Here is a 16,481-nt window from a genome sequence, read left to right as displayed (position 1 = left end):
TAACCTCGTAAAAAGTAATAACAATTAAATAGTAAACAAAGAATAAAATAAAATCCCTAAACAGGATTAGTAGTATTTCTTTAGGTAGCTCTTTAGTATGCAAGGAACCATTTTTTGTACCGTACCACATGTTCAAATTTCACTTTTACTCTCAGTCAGCCAAAAAAACCAACAAGGAATTCATTGAAATATATGAAATAGTATAATAAAAAAATGTGATTTAAGTAAACATCAGTGGTCATGAAATCCTTCGAGCAACTGGTGTTGAACCACCTGAAGGCCCCCTGCAGTTTGCCTACAGGGCAAACAGGTCGGTGGATGATGCAGTCAACATGGGACTGCACTCCATCCTGCAACACCTCGACACCCCAGGGACCATTGCAAGGATCCTGTTTGTGGACTTCAGCTCAGCGTTCAACATCATCGTTCCTAAGATCCTCAACCAGAAGCTCTCCCAGCTCACTGTGCCAGCCTCCACCTGTCAGTGGATCATTCTGACAAACCATTTGATGCCTCAGAAAGGTGAAGCAGAGCCCTTTCCACACGACAGTCTAGGTCGGTCGGGCGGAAGGACGACTGAGGCCCTTCTCAAGCCCACTGGCATACTGTACCTTCCATACAAGAAGCAGAGTCTGAGGACACGAACAGGTCAATCACCTTCGCAGGGTATCTGGGGTTGTCAAAAAACTCCTCATTGGCAAAACTCCGGGGGTGGATGACTTTTTCCTGAATTACTCTGGATGTTGAGGGTCTGTTTTGGTTGACACGTCTCTTCAACATTCTGTGGAAGTTGGGAACAGTACCTCTGAAGTGACATGTGCCCCTTTTCAGGAAGGGTGCCCAGAGAGTGTGTTCCAACTATAGGTGGATCACACTCCTCAGCCTCCCTGGGAAAATCTCTTCTAGAGTGCTGTCGAGAAGGGTAGCTGAGTCCTATCTCAGCTACAGGAGGTGCAAAGTGGTTTTCTTCCTGGTCACAGAACACTGGACAAGTTCTACACCCTTGGAAGAGTACTGGAGGGTACATGGGAGTTTACCCATGTACCCTCCAGTCCACATGTGCTTTGTGGACTTGGAAAAGGCATTTGACCTTGTCCCTCGCAATGTCCTGTGGGGGGTGCTCCGGCAGTAGGGGATGGGTGGCATGCTGCTACGTGCCATTTGGTCCTTGTACAACCAGAGCAGAAGCTTGGTTCACATTGCCAGGAGTAAGTACATCCTGTTCGAGTGAATTTTGGCCTCTGCCGAGGCTGCCCCCATCACCGATTCTATTCATAATTTTGAATTTGTAGATTTAGCCAAGGAATCGAGAGGGTCCAGTTTGGGTTCTTAGTATTTTGTCTGAGCTATTTGCAGAGGATGTGGTCCTGATGGCCTCATCAGGCTGTGACCTTCAGTGTTGACTGGTGTGGTTTGCAGTTGAGTGTGAAGCTTCTGAGATGAGACTCAGTACCTCCAAATCCAAGGCAATGGGTGTCAGTCGGAAAAGGGTGGATTTCACCCTCCAGGTTGGGAGTGAGGTCTTGCACCAGGTGGAGAAGTGCAAGTATTTTGGGGTCTTGTTCATGAGCGAGGGAAGCGTGAGGTGGACAGGTGGATCGGCGCAGCGTCTGCAGTAATGCGGTCGCTGTACCGGACCGTCATGATGAAGTGAGAGCTGAGCCAGAAGGCAAAGCTCTCAATTTTACCAGTCGATCTGTGTTCCCACCCACAAGAACGAGATCACGGATACAAGTGGCTGAAATGAGTTTCCTCCGTAGGGTGGCTGGACTCGCCCTAAGAGATAGGATCAGGAGCTCGTTCATCCGGGAGGAGCTCAGAGTAGAATCACTGCTCCTTTACAGAGGAGCCAGTTGAGGTGGCTCAGGCATGTGGTCTGGGTGCCTTCTGGACGCCTCTCTGGTGAGGTGTTCCGGGCATGCCCAGCCAGGACAGACCTAGAACACGCTGGAGGGTTTATGTCTGACAGCTGGCCTGAGAACTGGCCTTCCTTACTAAGACTGCAATATGTAATTTTACATATTGCTTAATATTTGCACATCTACAAGTTAGATGAGATGACTGATAACACTTGCAGTACTAACACCTTAAACTACAGTAAACTACATGTTGCTCACATATGCATGCACAGAAAATTGCTGAGGAGTGAGAGGTCGCTGATATCTTATTCCCATCTTTGATGGAGGCACGCAAGGACAAAGGACGTCAAGGCTTGGAGGTGTCAGGGTGGCGAAGGGTTGTACTTTTTTAGATGCCCCCTGTTTCCATAGGAACCAGGATTCCTTGTTTCCATAGAAACCATGTTGTGTGTGTATGTGTGTGTCGTAGAGACGCTGTTGCCAAGATCCTCTACTCGCTGCTCTTCAACTGGCTGACGGAGCACATCAACGGACGCGTGTACCCCCGCAACAAAGCGCTCTCCATCTCCATACTGGATATTTATGGATTTGAGGTCACGCTGGGAAACACTCACACTTGCATATTTTTACTCCTCACTAACACACCTGCCTGCTTTCAAAGCCTCCTATCTTTACCCCTCAGGAGCTCCAGGTGAATAGTTTTGAGCAGCTATGCATCAACTACGCCAATGAAACATTGCAGTTCTACTTTAACAAAGTCATCATCCAGCAGGAGCAGGTCAGGGGAAAGTTGCTTTTCATTGTTTTTATGTATATACATTGTATGGGCAAAAGTATTGGGACCCATATAGGAGAGTTGTATTTTTTACTGTAACAAATTCCACTCTTCTGGGTTAAGAGTTTGAAGGGATTTTTGTCCATTGTAAGGTCAGAAGAAACCGAAGGGGACACTAAACTTGCATGCCTTCATGGACCTTGCTTTGTGCACTAGGAAGAGAAAAGGTCCTTCCCCAATGTGGAAAGCATACAATTGTGCAAAAAGTCTTTCTAAGATGAAAAATTTAAAGTTTTGATTCATTTATGGATAATCGTGCCAATTAGGGATCGGAGGATCGATCGGCCACCGTTTCGTATCATCTGAATTCCGCAAAATATACGTTATCTGCATATTCTGATAAATGCCTTTCAAAGCCGATCACAGAAGCTGATCAGAGTGCAGCAGCAAACCCTACATGTGCGCTGTGTCACGTAAGGTTGCCAACACCTGTACTGAGCTGACAAGGGATGCACTTGCCATGAGAATCAAAACTAGTCTGTAAAATCTCAATGGTTTCAGTTTGGCGGCTTGACACAGGCTACACCAATCCATGCCAGTGTGTTTGATCACTTCCTTATCAAACCTATTGCTGTTCGACTTTTCTTGCATCTTTGTTTACACACTTTGCCTAGCTGTCAGTGGTGGCAGCTAGCTAGCTAGCGTTATCCGCCTAGCTTCTCGTTTTCTGAAAACAAACAAGCAATGCGGTTAGTTGGGAGCTCATTTTTGTCCCACGGGGAAGTGGATATCACGTTGATGTGGTACGTACTAACTTTTTCAAGTGTCACTGAACATTTTTCCTCTCTTGTTGTCATACTAATAATATCTTGTCCTCCAAACACTATTTGTGTGTGGTTGTTTAATGAACATAAACACATAGTGTGTCCAGCCTTATGATGGTGATACTATCAATATACAAATAGTATAAAAATTGTTTCACAAAAATAAAGGCAAAAAAACAAAAAAAAAAAACTGTCACAGCTGGTGTGTGGAAGTTCGGGTGTGGATCTCTGGATGAAGAGGCAAAATTACTCCAGGTGACAAAAAATGTTTATTGGAGCACAAGTGCAGCAACAAATACAGCAACTAAAATCTACGGTGCAAAATATAGTCCAAAGGCACCGCGACAAAAGAGGTAACTGGCAGAGTCCAAAAAGTGTAACTAGAAACTACCTGAGAGTCAGGCGGGCTACTGGATGAGCAGAAAGGAAAGCTAGCAAATAACCAAAGTGTACATCGTCCAAACTGACGCTAAGGAGTTAGTCTAGTAAGACAAGGAGACATGAAGTGTCCAAACACAGGAATAATCCCACACCTTCCTGAAGCAGCTGAGGTGAATAAGTGCAGGTGCTGATGGGATGCAGCTGAGCTCATCCAGTAACTCCGCCCGCCTCAGGAAAACCAGCATCTGAGTAACACAAAACAGAGGAAGCAGTACGCAGCACTAACAAGCAACAGAAAAGATACACTAAAAATACAGAAAAATAAGCAACGGCAAATGTCACAGCAAGGCGTGACACTATCCGCCCAAAAGGTTCTTTTTTATAATTACCTATTTGCCAGGGGTCCTTGGAATTGTCGGTAGCCCTGGCCAATAGCACTCATCCTAAATAAATAGAAAAATATGCAATTAATCCCCGTGATTGTTATCGGGATCGGCCGATCTCACTCATGGATGATCGGTATCAGAATTGGTAGCATAAAACCCTGATCGGAGCATCCCTAGTGCCAATGCTTTTTAATGTATCTCCTACAGGAGGAGTACATGCGCGAGCAGATTGAGTGGCAGCAGCAGCCCTTCAGCCACAACCAGGCCTGCCTGGACCTCATTGCCGCAAAGCCTCATGGGATACTGCGCATACTGGATGATCAGTGTGGTTTCCCTCAGGTACGCCTGTCAGTGGCTGTTTTTGCAGTCGTAATTGTAATTCTCCAAATGCTAGACTGGCATATAATAAGGGGTTGTTGCCATGGCAACCCCACGTAACTACTTCTGTGGACAAGCCTGGGCACCTCTTGTCTTGCATTAGCACCAGCGTCTCTGCGAACATGACCTCAAGTGGTATCTGTTATATTGCCTGCAAATAACCATCATTTCTTTCCTACCATAATCATCCCTTGACCTCCTCCAATTATTGCTAGGCAACAGACCACACCTTTCTTCAGAAGTGCCATTATCACCATGGTAACAACCCTCTCTACAACAAGCCAAAGATGCCACTGCCAGAGTTCACCCTCAAGCACTATGCTGGGAACGTCACCTATCAGGTATTTTGGCCGTTCGTTGGTTGTTTGTTGTTTATGAATTAAGTGTCACCTAACGTTTGGGTCCTGTAGGTCCACAAGTTCTTGGACAAGAACTTTGACACAGTCCGGCAGGATGTCTTGGACCTCTTCATCCAGAGCAAAAGCAGAGTGAGACCTCCTCTTGTTTTCCCAGTATTCCAGTATACTGTATGTATTTACTCCACCTGGTCCTTACATGTGTGTGTCAACAGATGGTGTCCGACCTCTTCCTCAAACATTCCGAGACCATGTCCCTGCAGCGCTCCCACACGCGGCGCAGCAGCACAGCTCGCCGCTTCCAGGCCAACACGGTCAGCGCAAAGTTCCAGAGTAGCTTGCAGGAGCTGTTGGAGAAGATGGAGAGGTAGCCAGCACTACTTTATCTAACCAGGAATGAAACATGCCATATTTTAGCATTTTTCATTTCAACCATTTTAAACCCACAATAGCGTATTGGAATTCTCAGGGCGTTGAATCCATCGACTGTTCAGTTTGTCTTAGAAGATATTTTGCCTCTTATAGTGTATTGGAAGTGTGTTAGCCTTGATGCTGGAATGTACACTTTAAAAGTGCTTTTAGTAAGCCCTCCTGGTGCGTGTAGCTTTAATGCTCATGAGCTGCTAGTGTGTGTCTCCAAAATTGTGTACTTTATATTCACTGTGACTCTGCGCTTGTCCAACCTAATACAGTCGTATGCAAAAGTTTGGGCACCCCTGACAAATTGCATCATTTTCATTAATAAATCAATAGATTTTTGGATCTATTATTTCCTTTTGATATATCGCGTACTGTAACTGATGGACACAGTAGTATTTCAGGAGTGAAATGAGGTTTATTGGATTAACACAAGACATGCAATATGCATCAAAACAAAATTAGACAGGTGCAGAAATTTGGGCACCCCTGTCATTTTGTTGATTTGAACACCTCTGTCTACCTCTATCACTAGTTAACTGGAACACAAAATGTGTTTTGTGAGGTCATTAAGCTTTGAATTTCATAGATAGATGCATCCAATCTTCTAATTAAAGGTATTTTACCTAGCCAGTTGCAAGTTGGTTGAATCGCCTGTGAAAACGGGCAACATGGGGGTCCTCAAAACAGCTGTCAAATGACCTGAAAATGAAGGTTGTTCAACATCATGGTTTACACAGAGGCTACAAATAGCTGTCTCAGAGATTTCAGCTGTCACTTTCCATTGTGAGGAACATAATGAGGGAATGGAAGACCACAAACACAGTTATTGTTAAGGCCAGAAGTGGTAGGCCAGGAAAAATATCAGAGAGGCAAAGGATGGTGAGAACTGTCAAAGACAACCCACAGACCACTTCCAAAGAACTGTAACATCAATTGTAGCTTGTCGCCTGAGGTATGCAAAGGAACATTTGGACAAGCAAGCTTCATTTTGGAATAAAGTGCTGTGGTGTTGCATATTCCACATCTTCTGTTCATCCAATAAACCTCATTTCACTCCTGAAGTACAGTAGTACCTCGCATAACGTAAACCTCCTTTTACGTAAATTCCACTGAACATAGAGAATTTATGTAAAGTTTTTGCATCGTATTACGAAAGAAATTCCATATAACGTAAAGCGTCAAGTCAGTGCAAGTTCAGAAATTTGATTTGTTTAGCGCTTGGTGACGCCTTCTGATGCTTCACGCTCTCATTGGCTAATTATCGGGGCACAGCCTCCGCTCTCATCTCATTGGCTGATTATCGGGGCACGGCCTCCGCTCTCATCTCATTGGCTGATTATCAGGGCACCGCCTACACTCTCATCCCATTGGCTGATTATCGGGGCACCGCCTACGCTCTCATTTCATTGGCTGACATATCCAGCGCATCCGCTGTTTGTGTGAGACATGCTGCTCCCTTCAACCTCTCTTCCTCATCGTAGTCGCCCTTAAACTAGTTTGCACGCAATGAAATCTCTTCTTAATGTTTTTACATTTCTTTGTGTTAAAATTACCGTAATCATGGGCCCTGAACCAAGTGTAAGTGATAAGAAAAAAAGGGAAAAGTTGTCGACAGAAACCAAGCAGGAAATGATCCAGAAATTCTGACGCTTCACGCTCTCATTGGCTGATTATCGGGGCACCGCCTCCGCTCTCATCTCATTGGCTGATTATCAGGGCACCGCCTACGCTCTCATCTCATTGGCTGACTTATACAGCGCACACGTGAGAGTGAGAGACAGGCTTGTCCCTTCAACTTCGTTTCCTCTTCGTAGTCGCCATTAAACTAACTTATAAACAATTAAGTTAAGTTAGAAATTAAAATTTTGCACACAGCATTATCGTGTAGCGCGTGTGCGTGGTCTGTGAGACCAGCTGACTCTTAGACTTTTTGAGTCACGTTTCGACTCAGGCTAGTCCTCCTCCTCCTTCCTGCCTCCACTTGCACTCCTGATCAAGACATCTCGTGAACGGTAGGATTGTTTTTGTTTTTCAGTTTTATTCATTTACAGTAATCTTATTTATTGCCTTATTTTATATTGGAATGCTCTTCTATTATGTTTATGCTAACGTTTTATTATATTTTCCCACCATATTTGGTGGACTTCGAATATTTTGAAGGGCTAAGGGGTGAGATTGGGAAGATCTTGGAACGGATTAGACTATTTACATGTATTTTACGCTTCGTATAACATAAAAACCCGATAACATAAAGGTTCTCGGAACAGATTATTTACGTTGTTGGGGCGTCTACTGTATTACTGTGTCCATCAGTTATTTCAGACATTAAAATGAAATTATAGATTTGTAAACACCCAATGATTTATAAATGAAAATGATGGATTGACAGGGTAGCCCAAACTTGCGTACCACTGTAGATGCCATATATCACATGCAACAACATAACATTAAGTAAGGAGAACACAAATGTTAGCAACACGAGCATACCTATGTGACGTTAAAGTGCTAACATTACGTATTAACATCATGCTAGGTTAGTATATTTGCTGAAGAAAAGCAAAATGATCAAACCTACAGCTCCCACGTCTGACAGGGATAGTTGCCAGAGCCTCAGGCGTCATTTTCAGATGTGTGGCAAGCCTGCTTTTTTATTAAGCTGTCCTCCCTTAAGGGTAGACTTAGTAAGCGTATATTTTGTAGGTATTCACGAGCATTTGTGAGGTATTCATTAGTAGCATTACAGTATGTCAGAATTACAGTTGGGATGAATGTCTCTTTGTGATAGACTATTTGATTGGAATCTAGATACACAGGTTACGATATGATTCAAAGCCGATATATTTTAAAACAGAACGATTTGATATGATTTGATGCAGTGTGCAAACAATTCAATTTGATTTGATTCAATTCTACGGTTGATGTTTGTTGATGTAGATATTAATCTTGCATGATAAAATAAAGATGCCAATTAGATGAAAGTGTCATTCTTACAGTATTTTCTAATGTGGAAAAGAGCACCTCATATCCCCAAGCATGCTGTAAAGCACTGGCAAAAATAAAGTCAACAGAATAACATATCAAATATTTGATATCTATATTTTCATACCTGTTACATTTGGAACATTTGACCTGTGTCACTGGAGAGCGTGACAATTTAAGTTTTAACATGTCTTAATATTGCTAGAAATCCAGCACTTAGCCCTTACCCCTCGATTTAAGGAGAATTGGGACAAGGTCTCGTGAATGCGCAAACCCTATGGCTAAGGGGTAGAATTGGTATTCAGCCTAACTTTCACTGTATACTGTGTGCAATGACAATAAACATCTATCTAAACTATCAAAACACAAGTCTTAAACTTCAGTCCAATTAATAGTGCATTGCCCGTGAAATGATGACAAATCTCTTCCAAGCACAGATAACTAAATAGAAGTATTAGTCACATGAGTGCAATGAAAATGCTGTTTTAGATTGGAAAAGTAAACAATTTCCTACTCAAAATGACATAACAATGGTAATGGTACAACATTTCAGACAATCACGTTACACAGCAGAAAAGTTAGCATACCCGCTTCTGTTGGTCTGGCTGCTCCTGCGTTCCCCCATTAAAGGGTGAACAATCCAACGCTTGGTGAATTGTGCTTGCACCCTTTTTGAAATTAATCCAAAGATGTTCCAAATGTCGGCACCCAAACGCCGGCTAGCTAGCTAGCATACTTGCCTCATCGGTCTGGTTGGTCAAGTTCTGCACCCTTCTTGAAATTAATCTAAAGACGTTCAAACGCTGGCTCGCTATCGTTTGACGGTGCCTTACAAATAAAAAACGGGCCGGCCGGCTAGCTAAATAACGCCGCCACGGTGCGTTTCGCTGGCAGCCCGGGCTCTCGAGTTGTTTATACTACACTCAACCGATTGCTTCTCTTGAGATACCCGCCGCATGTTTCCACTATCGATTAATCTAAAGATTTGTGGCTGATTATCATTGATACAGGATTCTTTTACCGGCGAATTGGAATCATTCGCTCCCCAATCCGGATACCCGGTGGCATCCCTACACATTCCTACATTAAAGTATATCAAAAACACATGGTTCTTATGGGAGTCAAATGGGACCTGGGACCAAAGCGGTCCGACATGTAAAAAGTGTGGGCAAATAAGCACATCTCCATACACCTTGCAATCGAAGAGGTCAATGAATTAAAAAAAATACTAATAAAAAAAACTACTCCTGGCCAAGTTTCATGCAATTAGCCTTCAATCTTTTTTAACAACCTGTTGTGAACCCTGTTTGGGTTTTTTTTTAGGGGCGGATCAGAGGACTCAACACACTGGGACTGTAGGGACACGTTATTGTTACAATGTGATGAAAAGTCCATTCTTCATCAGCACACATTTATTAACTGTTATATGCTTCCATGTTATAGGTGCAACCCTTATTTTGTGCGATGCATCAAGCCAAACCACCATAAGGTATTTAACAGCATGTTTGTGTATAAAAACAAATAAAAACATAAGCGAGTGCGCATATTTGTCACATGTGCAGGAGGCCGGAGTGTTTGACACGGAGCTGGTGTGCACTCAGCTGCGTTATTCCGGAATCATGGAGACCATCCAGATCCGCAAGGAGGGTTATCCGGTCAGACTGCCGTTTCACAACTTCCTCTCAAGGTGGGTCGGATCCTCACCAACATCTATATGTCCTCCACAATGGCGCACGTGCAATAAGACCACCTCAAACAGGTACAAAGCCCTGCTCTGTATGAAAGACCGGCCGCCCGCCGTTGGAGAAAACTGCGCCATCATGCTGCGCAAACTAGGCCCCGTCAAGGTTGGCTCCTTTCAGCTGGGAGTCAGTAAGGTCAGCACTCACACAAGGTCAGAGAGTTCACAAGAGGAAGACATTGCAGGCGAATGTGTGTATGTGTGTGTTTGTAGATCTTTCTAAAAGAGGATCTACATCAGCTGCTGGAGGGCAAGCGTGACCGCCTGCTCAACATTGCCGCCCTCACATTGCAAAGATATGTGCGCATGTACTTCATCCACAAGAACTTTGTCAAGTTCCGACGCTGCATGACACTGTTTTGGGCTCGCTGCAAAGGCTACGTGATTAGGTAACAATGACGGCGCACACTTTTTTCATAAAGTACATACAGTATCTCGCCAACGGTGAGCACAGCCCTCACATTCCAGCCAGCATTTTATTACATCTTGTCAAGGGACGATACTTTAGAGTAGTCAGTGTAGTTCTTCTTTGGCGGTGTAGATGTACCATCACTGAAAATGAGTCAACACATGTCGAAATAGCTGGCAACACAAGTGACTAGCAAGATGATTGTGTCTTACCAACAGTCAAGCATGGTGGCAAGTAGGGATGGGTACCGACCCAATTTCATTGGTACTACTGACTCACGTAAAATCAAAAGGTACCATATTTCAGTTCCTAAACACCAGTCTCCGTGGAGTGTCATGGCAATGCTAACGACATTCAATTCACAAGCGAAGAAGACGAAGCGAGTGGGCAATGTTTACCCCAGGGGTCACCAACCTGTCGATCTTTGGGACTTTGCCGATCGATTGCAATAATATTTAAAAAATATATGTTATTACACAAGTGCCATCCCCTCCTGGAGAGTAACTAACAGGCACACATTTTGACCAGTGACCACGACCGGAGGTACCAGCGCACACAAGCCGGCCCCGCAAGCCGGTTGAGGTTGAGAGAGAGGGAGTGACAGAGCACAGCGATGTGCCTGCTCACACAAAGTAATTATTGAACGTCAATATGGCTCAAAATCTGCCTTTGCAACCTCAAAATGAAGTCACAAATATAACTCCATAGATGTGCACCTCCAATAAAATCTTTGAGCGGCAGCAACGCAGCTCATTAGGGCTGACTGTTAACTGTAACGCATTGACCAGCCCCTCTCTCCTCAACCACCATCGCTCGCCCACGATGACACTGAGCCAACAAGCCAAATCGAGTTGTAGTTTGCTCATCGAGCCGACGCCACAAGCCCAATCCTTGACGAAGATCCACAAAAGTAGGGGTGCCCAAAGTGCGGCCCAGGGGCAGGCCATCCGCGGCCCATGGCTCATTTGTCATTGCATCACTGCAGAAACAAAATAACATTTACAGCAAAAATTGTAAAAATGGAGCAAAAGGCACAATGAGAAAAAGATGAAATTTTGCCACCAATAACAACACAAAGCTTTGTATTTAAACACAAAGCTTTACATTTTTTATTTTATTTTAAAATCTTTCTACAAAATAAATAAATATATTAGGGATGTCCGATAATATCGGCCCACAAAGCGCTGAGCTCAAAGCAATTCAATGACCTCAATCACCCCTCGTGTTGCTGAAAAAGAAGTGCGCAAGGAAGGAAGATTCAAATGTAGTTCACAGAAAAGAAGTTTTCTTCAGGTTAATTTCCAGTTTGTATGACTTAAATTTGTAAAGAAATAGGTATATGAGAAGGCTTAGGAGAGAGCTAGTTTTTGTTTGTGCATTATGAAGAAAGAAAAAACATCACGTAGTTGTAGTTAACAGTTTACAAAAAATATATATATATATAGTAAATTAACATTTGTTACCACATAAACTCACACAAAAGTACCAAAAATTGGTACCAATTCACAGGTACCGGGTATCGGTTCAAATGTGAAAGGTACCCATCCCTAGTCTTCCTGCAAAGGTCGTTTGAGTATCCACACATGAAACACTTTGTTCATACATCTTGGCGACTTCAATTGCACGAGTGCTCCTGGCACTGGGGGAGTTGCGGTTCATCCGGGGCGGAAAAGATGAATTCCAACATGGATTCCTTGCATTCCCCAGCCCCATGATCCCTTGTCCCAAGATATAGTCAAATGCTTGCTGAAACGTGAGGGTTGTACTCGCTTCTAGGAATACACTAAGTCCCCAATTTACGAACATCCGACATGCGAACTTTCGGAGATACGAACACAAGCCGACTGGTCTATTTTTTCATGTACGCATTTTGCCTTTTAGTACTGTAACTCTATTATTTATACTGCTACATGCTTCACCAGTAGAGGGCACTGTGACACTGCTAATGGGACTAACAGGTCGAGAACAGGAAGAGGAGAGAAAAAGCTAAATTGTAGCTGTATGATACAACCCAGACAGAGCGTGTGATTAAAGTTTATGAAGAGTTAATAGGCCTGCTTAATTCTACACCACCCACAGAACACTACCTCTTTTAGAAGAGTCTAACGACGACGCCGATTTGTCCTTTTTTTCAATATCTCCTCCTCCAACTCCACCAAAACGACGTATGCTCGACCACTCCTCTTCAAAGGTAAATAGCATTTATCATTACGTATTATTATATCATTTTTATTATTGTTTTTTTCATTAATTAGCCTTGTTTAATATTACTACTACATCCAAACTCATATTTACATACATACGCATATATGTATATATGTATACACGTACATGTAGTACCTATATCATTGGTAATATTAAATTTTTTTCGACATAAGAACAATTCGACTTAAGAACGGTCATCTGGAACCAATTGTGTTCGTTGGTTGGGGACTTTGTATACTTGGTTCACATCAATGTTTTGGTTTATTTGCGCAGAAAAAAGTTGTCTCTGAGGAGGAAATACCTCATCAAGCTTCGCTCCATTGTGCTGCTCATTGTCAACCGGCAGCGTTACATCAGAGTATGTATGGATCCGTATATGTGCCCAACACGTACAATCAACACTTGACTTGACACCGTCAGGAAAATATGGTTATATTTGCATGATTCCTTCTAGTGAATGCAATGTGATTTATTAGTAGCTTACCTCCTGTTTTGTCTATGATGTCATTTGCCTTTTTCCATCTGATTTTATATATGATATCGGATTCTTTGTGTAGAAGTCGTCCATATGCTTCACCTGTTTCAGATAGTCTTGGGTGTCTGGGCATGTGAATCTGCCCCTCACAGGATGAGATCACTCCTGCCCTTGCATAAGTTGTCTCCTATATTAACATTTTAGTTTGAACAGTCTTGCATGCAAGTTTTATTAAATTGTACTTCTAATTATTCTCAAACAACTTGTGTCGCCTCTCATCTATTTTGGAGCCAGCAGCAGATTTTCCCTTGACACTCATGAGAGCTCAGATGTCCACCAGGCACCCAACAATCCTGATTTGGATCAGCACCAAATTGTATACTTTCACAGATAACCTCTTCATGTATATGTCAGGTTTTTGTCACTAAGGTGTGCGGATCTGCACCAAAATGTAATATATTCTCTCTTTGCCCTTGTGCCACCCCTCCACAAAACCCCTTCAACAAAACCAGTTAAAATGCTTTTTTGTGTCATCCTGCTCATGAAGCAACAAACGGTCATGAAATTATAGCTTTTTAGGTGACAAGTGATTATTAAATAAGCACACAAATGTGTAATTAGTATGCAAGAAATGTGACGTGTGATTGTGTCGTCTTTTTCCAGACGGTGGTGCAGCCCGCAAGGAAGGCTGAGGAGGTGAGTGAGGATGAAGGGGAGGAAGAGGAGGGTCACATGTTAAGACATGAGCATGTGAGCGCTAATGTGTGCGTGTGTGTGTGTGTAGGACCGCATCAACAGAGAAGTGGTGAATGTCACCACACTGCCCATCCCCGCTGAGCTGGCGGCGCTGCTGCAGGCAGCTTCAGGTGTGCACACGTGCACATCTGCGGCGCACAGGAGAGTCCATCAGCGCCACTATAAATAACCCTCGTTGGCGCAATTTCTGCGTGTGTGTGTATGTGTTTACAGGTGGAGTGGAGCTGCACTCGGACTGCTTGGCACTCGTCCAGGCTCCAAAGGTTCATGTTGACCCCCAGCTGACCTTGCCCCTGGACATCAACAACTACCTCATGACTCATTACATCCGCGCCATATTTAGGGTGAGCACACACACACACTCAGTGGTGTGTAGGTGTGGGCTCTAAAATTGTTCACAGTCATTTTGTGTGTGTGTGTTTTTTAGGAGCCGTTGTTTGGGATGCTGACAGCCCCACTGGAGAAGTCGCTGACCCGACTGGATCAGGAACTTACACATGGAGCCCTCGACGTTTTTCTGCTGGTACCTCAGCTGCTGAACAATGTTCATCAGCATATTTACACATCACATATTTAAACACATAGGCGGAGCTGGTTGACAGTACACATGTACAGTAGATATACTGCACAACAGCCAATCAATGCAATGGCACAAAGTTGATAACCCAGCTTTCCACCAAGCACTTCTGTTCTATATTTGTTGGCTTACACTGAACCAAAATACAGTTTAAAAAAATATCCCACAGAAAATAGTGTCAATAGAAATAATCTGTTCCAGGGTTAGACTGTGGTCATCATCAAAGCTTTATTATGTGTACAGTAATATGATATCGTTTTTTCTGTTGATAATGGTACAGGTACGCGAGTGATGACGTAAAGGTGATGAAGTGCTAGAGAATATTGGTTTATCTGTATCAATTGATATCGGTATTAGTAATGAAGTGCTGGACAGTATCGGTATTGGTTGATATTGGTATCAGTAATGAAGTGCGGGACAACATTGATATTGGTTGATATCAGTATTGGTAATGAAGTGCGGCACAATATCAGTATATCGGTATTGGCTGATATTGTATCAGTAACAAAGTGCTGGCTGGTATCGGCTGATATTTGTTTTGGTATTGAAGTGCTGGATCAGTATTAGTTGATATCGCATTGCTATTGAAGTCCTGTCTGGTATTGGTGTCAGTTGATATTGTATCGGTAACGATGTGGTAGTTGGTATCGGTTGATATTGGTATTGTAATGAAGTGATGGACAATATTGGTATCGATTGATATCCTCTCGGTAATGACATGTTGGTTGGTATCGGTTTATATTGGTATTGTGATGAGGTGCTGGACAATATTGGTCTTGGTTGATATCATCTCGGTAATGACAATCTGTCTGGTATAGGTTGATATTGGTATTGTAATGAAGTGCTGGACAATTTTGGTATCAGTAATGAAGTTCTGGACAGTACACTAAGTCCCCTACTAACGAACATCTGACGTGCAAACACTCAGAGATACGAACACAAGCCGACTGGTCTATATTTTCATGTGTTTTGCCTTATAAGTCCGTAATTATACTGCTACATGCTTGACAGGCAGAGGGCACTGTGACACTGTTAATGGGACCAACAGACGCCTGGGATAGAAAGCTACATTTTAGCATTTTAACCCGAAAAGAGCGTGTGATTAAAGTTTATGAAGAGTTAATAGGCCTGCTTAATTGTACACCGCCCACAGAACACTACCTCTATGAGAAAATATTCTTTGTATACACATACATGTACTGTAGAAGTAGTTGTACATCCTTGGTGGTATAGTGGTTAGGGTTCAGCGCTCTCACTGACATGACTAGGGTTCGATTCCTTGTCAGGGAACACGAAGTTAATGTCTTATATTTTTATTCTTTTTCTTGTGTTTTGTTTTTTGGGAGGATGAACAGATTAAGAATTTCATTGCATAGTATAACTACCTGTTTTACTGTGCTTATGACAATAAAAATCTTGAAACTTGAATGTAGTACCTATATAAGTGGTAATATTAATTTTGTTCGACTTAAGAACAATTCGACTTAAGAACCGTCGTCAGGAACCAATTGTGTTCGTTAGTTGGGGACTTAGTGTATATATGGATAAGAAAACCAATACTGAGCATCTCTAGTGTACAAGCAAGTAGAGTTTAAGTCACATTTGAACATTCTTAAGTGTTATACAAGTGTAAAAGGATGTGACGCAACGTTAATAACTTTTGCTAACAAGAGAGGACGTTGGTGGCGACACTGGTGTCTTACTGTTTGGAATGTTAACTGTTCTACTTCACATAACTTTCTGTCTATGTTCTTCATCCTTGGCTGCTGGCTGAACTTAGGCTCTTCCTTTACGTCTTACATCCTTTGGGCTGGTGTCTTGTATCAGATACTTCGCTTCATGGGCGATCCCAACCTGAACGGGGCTCAAGAGAATCTCTTTGGCAACTACATCATCCAGAGAGGACTTGCCAATCCCGACCTCCGAGATGAGATCTTCGCTCAAGTTGCCAACCAGGTGC

At 43.0% G+C, this 16,481-nt stretch overlaps 1 protein-coding gene across 1 annotated transcript in view; it reads left to right on the top strand.

Annotated features, from left to right (window-relative positions):
- Window positions 1–16,481, top strand: part of myo15ab (myosin XVAb) — a 75,647-nt gene that overhangs the window by 18,152 nt on the left and 41,014 nt on the right. Inside the window, exons 21-36 of the mRNA XM_054778992.1 lie at window positions 2,329–2,452; window positions 2,542–2,637; window positions 4,433–4,564; window positions 4,819–4,944; window positions 5,014–5,091; window positions 5,175–5,326; window positions 9,802–9,847; window positions 9,921–10,045; window positions 10,118–10,235; window positions 10,313–10,488; window positions 12,987–13,071; window positions 13,852–13,884; window positions 13,973–14,054; window positions 14,158–14,288; window positions 14,372–14,467; window positions 16,349–16,477. Of these exons, the coding sequence (XP_054634967.1) occupies window positions 2,329–2,452; window positions 2,542–2,637; window positions 4,433–4,564; window positions 4,819–4,944; window positions 5,014–5,091; window positions 5,175–5,326; window positions 9,802–9,847; window positions 9,921–10,045; window positions 10,118–10,235; window positions 10,313–10,488; window positions 12,987–13,071; window positions 13,852–13,884; window positions 13,973–14,054; window positions 14,158–14,288; window positions 14,372–14,467; window positions 16,349–16,477 (1,729 nt within the window). The remainder of the gene's footprint in view (window positions 1–2,328; window positions 2,453–2,541; window positions 2,638–4,432; window positions 4,565–4,818; window positions 4,945–5,013; window positions 5,092–5,174; window positions 5,327–9,801; window positions 9,848–9,920; window positions 10,046–10,117; window positions 10,236–10,312; window positions 10,489–12,986; window positions 13,072–13,851; window positions 13,885–13,972; window positions 14,055–14,157; window positions 14,289–14,371; window positions 14,468–16,348; window positions 16,478–16,481) is intronic.

This window comes from Dunckerocampus dactyliophorus, chromosome 6, assembly GCF_027744805.1.
Source record: "Dunckerocampus dactyliophorus isolate RoL2022-P2 chromosome 6, RoL_Ddac_1.1, whole genome shotgun sequence".
NCBI lineage: Eukaryota > Metazoa > Chordata > Actinopteri > Syngnathiformes > Syngnathidae > Dunckerocampus > Dunckerocampus dactyliophorus.
This window is presented reverse-complemented; position numbering and strand designations above follow the sequence as displayed.